Source organism: Eublepharis macularius, chromosome 10 (genome assembly GCF_028583425.1).
Source record: "Eublepharis macularius isolate TG4126 chromosome 10, MPM_Emac_v1.0, whole genome shotgun sequence".
NCBI classification, from domain to species: domain Eukaryota; kingdom Metazoa; phylum Chordata; class Lepidosauria; order Squamata; family Eublepharidae; genus Eublepharis; species Eublepharis macularius.
In genome coordinates, this window is record NC_072799.1 from 28,672,941 (window position 1) to 28,682,551 (window position 9,611).

At 43.0% G+C, this 9,611-nt stretch overlaps 1 protein-coding gene across 1 annotated transcript in view; it reads right to left on the minus strand.

The window, feature by feature from the left end:
• The window catches only part of CENPE (centromere protein E), a 58,644-nt gene extending 49,033 nt beyond the window's left edge, over positions 1-9,611 (minus strand). The window contains exons 1-11 of the mRNA XM_054989481.1: positions 9,551-9,611; positions 7,957-8,051; positions 6,361-6,450; positions 6,158-6,276; positions 5,626-5,748; positions 4,694-4,775; positions 4,515-4,582; positions 3,585-3,656; positions 2,041-2,092; positions 994-1,081; positions 733-862 (exon numbers count right to left, since the gene is read on the minus strand). Of these exons, the coding sequence (XP_054845456.1) occupies positions 733-862; positions 994-1,081; positions 2,041-2,092; positions 3,585-3,656; positions 4,515-4,582; positions 4,694-4,775; positions 5,626-5,748; positions 6,158-6,276; positions 6,361-6,450; positions 7,957-8,051; positions 9,551-9,606 (975 nt within the window). The 5' untranslated portion in view covers positions 9,607-9,611. The remainder of the gene's footprint in view (positions 1-732; positions 863-993; positions 1,082-2,040; positions 2,093-3,584; positions 3,657-4,514; positions 4,583-4,693; positions 4,776-5,625; positions 5,749-6,157; positions 6,277-6,360; positions 6,451-7,956; positions 8,052-9,550) is intronic.

The window sequence follows — 9,611 nt, forward strand, 5'->3', positions numbered from 1 at the left end:
TGCACCATACATTCAAAGAAGATAGTAGGGGCCCTTGTCAAGTGAATATTACAGTGAACGGTGAATAAGAACAAGAGATCCTTCTGCTGAGGAATAAAACAAATGATGGACAGCTCCAACCTTTGCCTGAAGGGCTTTGTTCCAAAATGCCAGCCAGCTCTAGACTCACAAGACCAGTAAACTGACTCCATTTGTGGGGCTACAAGAGACCACCAAAGGGAACATTTTTGTCCATCGAGTTAAGAAGGAAAAAAGCGCCATCAAAGCATTTCGAATAGATGGCTTGAGATTCTTCGCCTGACAAATTACACTTATTTTGATTCCAGTGACGGCCAAGTCAGGAGTTCAGTAAAGAGTATGTAACCCAGCACAATGGAAAGTTTTAATTAAGTTTCTTCTAGGAAACTTCTGCAGGGTAACTGCTGGGAAAAAGCAAACTGAAGACAAGAAGAAACTTTACGGCCCATTTCAAACCTTTAAAACTGGATTACATCAAAAACTTCCTAAGCCAGAAAGTCTTCACCTCCACCTCCACCCTCCAGGGGAAAGAGGCACATGCTTGTGCACGGAAGCCTCGAGCCATTGCTACCGATGTGGCCAGTTTTAAATTGTTTAATGGCTTTGTATATAGTTGGAAATTTGGAAAATTGCCTTATGGGGGTGGTTTGTGCAGAAAGACAACAGAAATTTCTTAAATTACAAATCTGAGAACTATTGTCGAACTAGTGTTACCTGAAGGGTGCTTAATGTCTCCTCCAAGGATACTGGAGTAACTGTACAGATTATAGCAGTCTTTGCATTCCCACCGAGAGAGTTCTGTAGAATTCTTGTAAGTTTGCTGTCTCTATAATTTATGAAGCCTCTGGTTTAAAAAAAAATAAATGGCAGGACGTAGGAGTAAGAATTCAAGTTTTACTTGTAAGTAGTGGAAGAACTGTTCTAAAAGCTTCTCCACTTACGCCCACAATACAGTGAAAGTGTTCTTGTCCTTACCCAAACTGATCATCACAAAGTTTCTTGATGACCTGACCCAAGATGAACAGGCTCCGGTTTATATTGCAACCTTCTTTAAGCCGAATGCCTAGAATTTAAACATTACTAGCTTAAAATGAAGTTAATCACAGCTCATTTCAAACTCATTTTGCTACTGTGCTGTAGTTAGCACAAAATCACAGCTTCAACATATGACAGCAGTAGCTTATTATTTTAAGAGCCATCTAGGAACAGATAGTGTAATAAATGCCAGTAAAGCTAGATGACACAACACCATCCTCTCAGCCCTATCTACCCCCCCGAATCATTACAAATATGAAAGTAAAAGAAAGAAAGAAAAACTAGTTAGCACCCCAAACTCCTTGGAGAAAATAGTAGAATTAAAATGTAATAATTAAGTCAGGCCTCAACAAATCCCAGGCACCGGGTCATTATGGCGCCTAGGAGTTTCATTGTGACATCTAGAAATTTAAGTGATGATTTTACTGTACTGTTTCTCAGCAATTCTCATTGGAAATACTAAGGGTTAAATCCAGTCAGTTTTTTCTATGGCGTAAAAAGGAAGAAAGGGTTTCCTTTGAAGGAAGGGTCTCCTTTGACTATCAAAAGAGCTGCATGGACAAAAGCCGTGTAATAAGGAGAGGAACAGGCTGAGACTGAGCAAACCCCCCAAAGTTCATCATTTTGCATCAGAACATTTTCAGTGGCAATCTTAATCATTTGCCTTGTAATCTGGCTCCAATGGGTTTTTTTGGTATAATATGTTTTATTAAATTTTTCAAAAATATTTACAGACATATCAGTACAATTGTTACATATTGTTATAGTTATAATAATACAACTGCAAATAAACTATGATCTCTAAACGTCTGCCATATAAAAACGCTGAGAAACTATGAAGATTTTAGGATTAGGCTTTGGGGTAGCAATCATTAGAAAATATGGTCATCCTATAGCCAAACAAAATTTTTGAAAGCCTGAATTATTCGGCAAACATGGAGTGGACACAAACTTCTAAAATAAGATGGTTCAATAGAAGCTACATACCTTCGGTGCCTGTTTGGCTAGCTCTCTCACTTCCAGCCAAATCTACCAAATTCTGCAAAGACATTTGAGACTGTTAGGAAAAGATCTGATGTGGGTTTAAGGCACCAACTGGAGACTCTCAACAAATACATGTCAGACAATAGCATATGAATGAGAATAATCAAAGGCAAGAAAATCACCTTTGTTAGTCTCTTGCCATGAAAACCCCACCAGAGGTCGCCATAAGTCAGCTATGACCTGAGGGCATTCTCCACCACCATACATCAGCAGAGTGTCTTTCAAACTGGGGCCTGGGGACCCCCGGTGGCCCAAGAGAGTACACTAAGAGAACACTAAGCCCTTTGTAAGGACAGAGGGGAACCCGTTTGTGCTACCCAGCTAAAATAAAAAAACAGACTTTTCTAAGATTGGAGACAGAGACTCTCCAACTCAAGGGAAGGGATCAGAATCTGCTTTCCTCTTTTAAGGGGAAGGCACTAATACAGGTGTCACTTTTACAATGGCCTAGCTTCCAGGTTACCCCAGAAACACATGCTGACTGGTTGCTGGGACCCAAGAGCTCAGCCTTACTCGATTGACGGGCACAAAGGAGGTAGAATCTTAACACAGTCATCGTAGTTACTTCTGGTATAAAACTGAACTGGGCTTCACTCTATCTTCCAAGGGAAAGCATTTCAGGATAGAGACAGAGATGCCACTCTACATCTGTAGACAACAGCTAATGTTGGTTTCAAACAAAAAATGTACAAGTTGTGCATGATGCTGGTCTTTTTCAGTTTTTACAAGCAGTTCAGAAACTTCCTCCAGGCCCCTTCTTAATCATTCCACTAGCCTGTATCTAGCCCACCTCCATCTTTTTAACCAAGAAGGAAGCTTCTGGCTGCCACCAGTGCAAGCTAGGGGTTAGACTGATTAGGGGCTTAAGTCACAGGACTGGGAGAAAGTTGTACCATTCTAGTCATTAATTTTGTGATTTCAAGCACTATATCTCCCCCTCCCCACTCTAGACATACAGTACTTAAAAAGCAGTATGGAATAAAGGAAGGCAGCTTCAGCAAAACTCAGCTTCAGATAGGTAGACTGCAAGGGAGGACAGGCTTTTCAGGGAAAAAAACATGCTAATATTTTGATAGTATGACTTCAGATTGCAGACAGAGGCACTGTGAATTTTTCAGTAATCCACTGCTGTGATGTAGCTGTGTCCTCAATTCTACGCACACTTTACTCGGAGCCAAGTTCTTGTGATGTCAGCAGAACTTCTTTCACAGTGAACATCCTTAGGATTGGTGTGTCAGACTGACTATTACCAAGAGCAACATTCAATGATAAATGCAAGATTCCTGACTGAACCGTTCCTATTTTACACTCCAGCAGTTCCTAGATTTCTCCCTTTTGTGCTTGAAGCAGATGTTGGACTCTGATTGCCCAAGATCAAATTAAGAAGTCGCAAACTAGGATCTTTCAGCAATTTTGTAACATGAAATGTTAACCTCTGCCATGCCCAAACTCACTCAGAATCTCAACGCTATCTTTCAGAAACTTACCAAGTGAGAGACCATGACAGCCCCGTCACAGTTTGAACTGGAAGAATCAGTCTTTTCTTTGCTTTCAATTATCTTCAAAAGAAATGGAACAGAGCAGTGACTCAGGGTAACTTAGCAGAACATATACAGTTATGAAAGCATAGGTAGGAGCAAGGGTCTCTGTGTTGTCTGAACTGTAATGTGTGTACACCCCCTCCAAGGTCCTGACAGAAAGACAATGGGGCACTCAGAGAAACGCTGTCACCAAGTGTAGAGCTGCCCCCTCACTTGTGAGCAAACTGCAGCTTGTTATATGGGCTGTGTTCAGCCACTGCTGAGATGGGAGCCAAGCCAGCTTCTCAAGCACTCTAGAGCAAAAGGCCGCAACCCTTTTGAGTCAGGGAGCACCTCTGGAATTTTGACAGATTGGCAGGCACAACAACAAAATGTCAGGAAGCGAGGTCATGCATAACTCAAATAGTAACTCTTCAACATTTGGGACAGAAGCTCCGTATAACAGGATGCCTTTTAAAACGGACATGTTGCCTAAAAATATTTTCTTGCATATACACAGCTTACGTTCAGTCATGCAGCAAGGATTCTTGTGCTGTGGCAGCTGCTGCTGCCAAAGCAAAGTTTTCTTAAATCCTCACAGCCAATCGAAAGCCCTGCTGGGCAAAAGCCCCACTTGGTCCAACCACTTTCCAAGAACACTTGTCAGGAGCCACGGTGCTCACAGATGCCCCGGTGGGGACTCTTGCCTTAGAGAATTAGCGACAAGGGTTGTGTATTGTCTTTTCCCAGCTAGCCCATTGATTCAATGGGAACCACTAAAATCTGAGCCTGTTCCAATCTGCATGTGCCCAGCTTAGATCTCACTTGGTGGAAACTTTTTTGTTTTAAGTAAAAGTGAAGTACATGACATGCTGAACAACAGCCACAATAGATTACCATTCTGAAGATCGTATGGGAACGGCTGCTTCTCGCATTCATTTTTGTCTCCCCATAGTGTCTGTTTTCTGTTTTAAAATGAAGAAAATTCTATGAAAGAACAGATACGCTAACTGGTCTAAGGCACAAAGCTTGTATAAATGAATTTCGAAATTGTGTTCAGCCACACAAACTCTTACTTTCGCCTTTTTGCAGCCAGCTCATAACTTGCTCTGGTGAAACCACCACCTCTTCAATCAGATCTTCCACATAGATGTTCCTCTACGAGAGAATTTAGAAGTCAGAATATTCTAGCAACGCACGCACAGAGCCTTCTTCACTTATTTATCATCGTTTTTTGCAGCAAGTAGGAGGGGTGACAGCTGAATGTAAGTGAAGCATCTCTTTTTTTAAAATAGAGGGACCTTGTGCCTCCTCAATGTAACTCCGAAGGATTCCAGTTTTGCTAGGAAAACACTGAAAACTGCCATTGGGATCCACATGAGCTTCTTTGGGCATGCCCACTACGATAAAAATAACTTTCTTCCTTTGAAGAGCAGACACATCCCTGAGTGAGGTTTGCCATGAGGCATGGGGGACTGCTGCTCTAAAAAACACAACCCCACTGCCTCCTTTATATCAACAACTGAAATGCAGCCTTCCTACCCCATGGGCATTCTATGCCACTCACAATAAAAATCCAATCAAATCTATAACAAATAATTAAATCCCAAGTTATACCATAGTAGCAGCATTCAAAAACATCCTTCAAATGTCAGCTCCCATGAATTAGGAAACCAGGAAAGACAAAGAAATAAATTAACTGCTCTCAATGCAACTGGGACCAGTTACACTAACCTCAGATACAACTTTAGGTGACTAAATTTAGCACCAGTGCATTTTACTCTATACAGAACAAAGATCTGTATGACTCAGACAACCCAAGGCATAACTCAGCCATTTTAAAGAACATCTGAAAGAGTTTCGAGTGCAGAAGCATGGTCTAGTCAGACTGCAAGATACTCAGCTGCATACGTGGAAGATCAGCATTTTTCCTTCTAACTTGCAAGAGCTTATAAGAACCTAAATGATTTCCTTGTAATCCAGGAGTTTTGCAACTTCAGTTACTTACGCCGATGTCTTCTCGGACTATGAGAGGTTTCTTCTTCCTGATACTACTACACAGCAGATCTTTTATCGTCTCGTTATGAATTTCCATATAAGAGATGCGGAGTAAGAACTCCCTATCAGGAATCTAACAAAGAGAATGAAATCAAGAAGGCACAGTTCACTACTCAGACTTCAGGCATAACTTCCGCAACGTGACGCTCACTACTGTAAGGCCCTAACAGAGCCATCCCTGAACTTCTCCACCTGCCCTGGACTCTACTTTGGTTTCATATCTTGGGGGTCCTCAGGAAACTTGTTTTAGGTAAGCAAGCAAACATAAGAGAAGCTTCCATCTCCCTTAGGTGTGGGATATCACAGGAGAGAAGGAAAGGCAGCAGCAGGCAGGAGAGGAGGGAAGTCCTTCAGGGCTATGTTCAAAAGGAAAGCCTAGAGCAGTTAGAGCAGATGAGCGTGTAAATGCACACTACTATCCTTTTCTAACTTTGCAACACGACTTTGGCATCTGAAAGATAAAATTTAGCACAAGGACTTACTGCACATATTGTCTTGAATACATCTTCAATGGCCATAGGTAAAATCCCTGGAGAATTCTTCGTTCCCAACATTGTATAGGTTTTGCCTGAAGCAGTCTGGCCATATGCAAAAATCGTGCCTATGAAGGATGCACAAAAGTTAGCGCGCACCAATAGTCTCACAGTCTGCAATTATGCCTGTGAAGTGTGATTTTAAAAGGTACCATTATATCCTCGAACAGCAGATTTTATAATGGGATCAGCCACCTCTTTATAAACTTCAGCGGTACTTTCTTCTGAATGAAACACTCGATCTTTGAGGAAGAGAAAGAGAAAGGGTTAGCCCTCAGAAAATCAGACTCTACCCTGATTTGCTAAGGTGTCAGCTCTGAAGTAAACTATTTGATTATCATTTATTTCATTTACACCCTTCCTTTCCACCCCAATGGGGACACAAAATAGCTTACGTCACTCATCTCCTCCATCATACCATCAAGTGAGGTAAGTTAGGCTGAGGGTGCCCAACCGGCCCAAGGTCACCCAGAAAGTTCCCATGGTAGTGCAGGGATTCAACCGGTGTCTCCCCAACCCTAGCCCAACTATCTAATCACTATACCTAAGTTGGCTCTTCATTGTACCTTGGACACAGTAAAGCTTCTTCTTTTGATTATTTTATGTTTTAACAATGGACAGTCACTGTTTGCACAAGTAGTACTTCTCATAGCCAATAAGTTCAGTTCCAACTAAATATATCTTCTGGCTAATGCAAATCAACTTTGCATGACACCCATGCCTACCAAAGATGTTACAACCCCCTCCCGCAGTGCTCCAAGGCCAAAGATTGCCAGCGGCACACTTGCTATTATTGCATTTGCTTAGCCAGTGGCTAGTCAAATCATCCTCCCCAGAACTGTCTATTCCGACTGGCGGTAGCTCTCCAGTTTCTCAGTAGAGGGAAAGTCTCCAATCAGCTGCTACTGAACAGAAGCCAGGGGATGAGTGGCTCAGGGCAGGATACTTAAGAGCCAGGCCTCCTCCCATGTCCAGCCTGCCAGTTAAGATCTGTCATACAAGCCCTGTTCTTGGTTTCTCCGCCTACAGGGGTGAGGAGGGTGGCAACCAGACACAAGGCTTTTTTCAGTTCCTCTTGAGGCTCACATGGTATACACTGCTAGATCAGACCTTTCTGTTCACCCATCCTTTCAACTAAGGGTTGAACTTTTAGTGTTTTTTTTAGTCTGGAAACTTATTTTAAACTGCTCAGAGGCTTTATGGTTTATGTTTTTATGCTGTGGCTGGGTTTTTAAAGCTGGATTTTAAATAGTAATGCTTAATACTGTGTCTTGATTATTGTTTTCTTTTGTAAACCCCCTGGGGCAGGTTCCCTGGAGAGATGGCATAATTTTTTTTTTTTAAAAAAATGAACCTGGAACTATCTGCATGAGAAATATCTACCACTGAGCTGTGCCCCCTTCCTCAAAGGGAATCTACATGACAGGCTGTCACCCCAGCTAACCCCGGCATTAGATAAGCACATTATAGATTCTGAATCCAATTCAGCACCACATGTGCACCCGACATCACAAGAAGAGCAGCAGCAACACATACAGGCAACAAACCCACATCTTTATGAATGATGTCCTCTTTATTCTATGTGGTGGTGTATTGATGCAATGGTAGGAATAAGCAGGCCTGTTTGGCTTCCTATAGAAGCACTGTGATGGATGTAGCAGGCATGTACTGCTTTGCTTCTTGGCTGAACTGCTCCTAAAGGAATTCTGGACATTGAAGGGGAAAGGAGCAGCATAGAGATAGCTTACCAAATGTAAAAGACTTTGTTCCATCCACTTGAGAGATGTTGCATTTCTCACTCTTCCATGAAATGGCTTCTTTAACACCCAGCTCTGCATTCTCTCTTAAGGAACAGACAAATTACACAGTCATATTATTTCAGCAGTAGGGACAGGGAAAAACATATTCACCCTACCACTTCTTCAGGCTGCACAGACAAGATAATACACAAATCTGTTGTCAGATTTCAACTATTAGCATTCTGGGAATATTCAGGCTACATTGGCTTACAAAATAACTAGGGAGAGAGTACCTCTAACCACATGCAGAATGATCTTTGGCAACAGCTTTTTAAACCAAGGTTCCCAAGGGTGGTGCACATGGTGCCCGCCAACACCTCTCCTGGTACACACCAAGTGTTTTTAGAAAACAGGCAGGCCCAGATGGGGCTTTTGCCAAGCAACAATTTATTGGCTACTGGAGAGTTAATAGGCTATTGGAGATTTTAAAAAAACACTGCTTTGGCAGCAGCTGCCATCACGGCACAAGGATCTTCACTGTGTGACTGATGCTAAGCTGCAGCAGCCATTTTGTGACAGCACCCACCATGGTGGACCAGAATCCCAAAGGTGCCCCACAGGCTCAAAAAGGTTGGGGACTCCTGTTACAAACCGTACCAGGGGGAAAGTATTACTACATATTAAATACTTGTGAGCATGTACAAATGGCCCTGCTCCTCAGAGACTTATATCCACTTAGATAAATATCATTTAAGTACCTTAAATCTCCACTTGGGAGAAAGGTGGGGAAATTTAGATCCAAGCTTGCCCTTCAAAGAGGTCTAGAAGACCCACCATTAGGGCATTTTAGCCAGTGTTGTTTCATTTTTTTTAAAAAAAAAATACAAACTCACCTGATGTTTGTGTCAATTCACTCTATTAACAAAAGAAACCCTTTTATGCCCCATCTTTCCTCTCTTCTCCACCCCTGCCTTTTCAAGACCAGCAAGAAACACAGGGCCATGCAAACTTCCCAGCTCATTCAGCGCAGGAAGAAAGCCCCGCCTTTTGATTACTAATGATGGCTAAACCAAAGCACAACTTAGGGAAATAAAATTTGGGGAAACAAATAAATACTACGGGAAATAAATGCAGGCAATGTAGTTCTCTACATCAAAGCCTAGCAAGTGGACAAGTTTTAAAAAGGGGCACCCAAGTAAGGTTGCCAACTTCTTGGTGGGCTTGGAGATCTCCCAGAATTACAGATGATAGAGATCAGCTCCCCGGGAGAAAACGGACTCCATGGCATTATTCCCTGCTGAGCTCCCGCCCCAAACCCTGCCTTTCCTAGGCTTCACTTCCCAGATCTCCTGGAATTTCCCATCTCAGAGTTGGCAACCCTGCACCCAAGGGAAAGAAAATGAATGAGCTTGGAAGAAGGGCTGAACCTCCACAGAACCCCAAGAGAGCAAACTCCCTCCCTTCAGGGGCAGCCCGGCGCCCTCCCCGGGACTCAGCCCTACTGACCCCCGGCGAGGCTGACCCCCCAATACGCCCGCAAGGGACGCCCCGCGGAGAAAGCGCGACAAGACACGTAAAGGAGAAAGGCTCCCCCTTCCCGCACCTTTCGATAAGCGGGCGCACCCTCACGCAGACCGTCACGGCCCCCTCGTCAGCCATTCCCG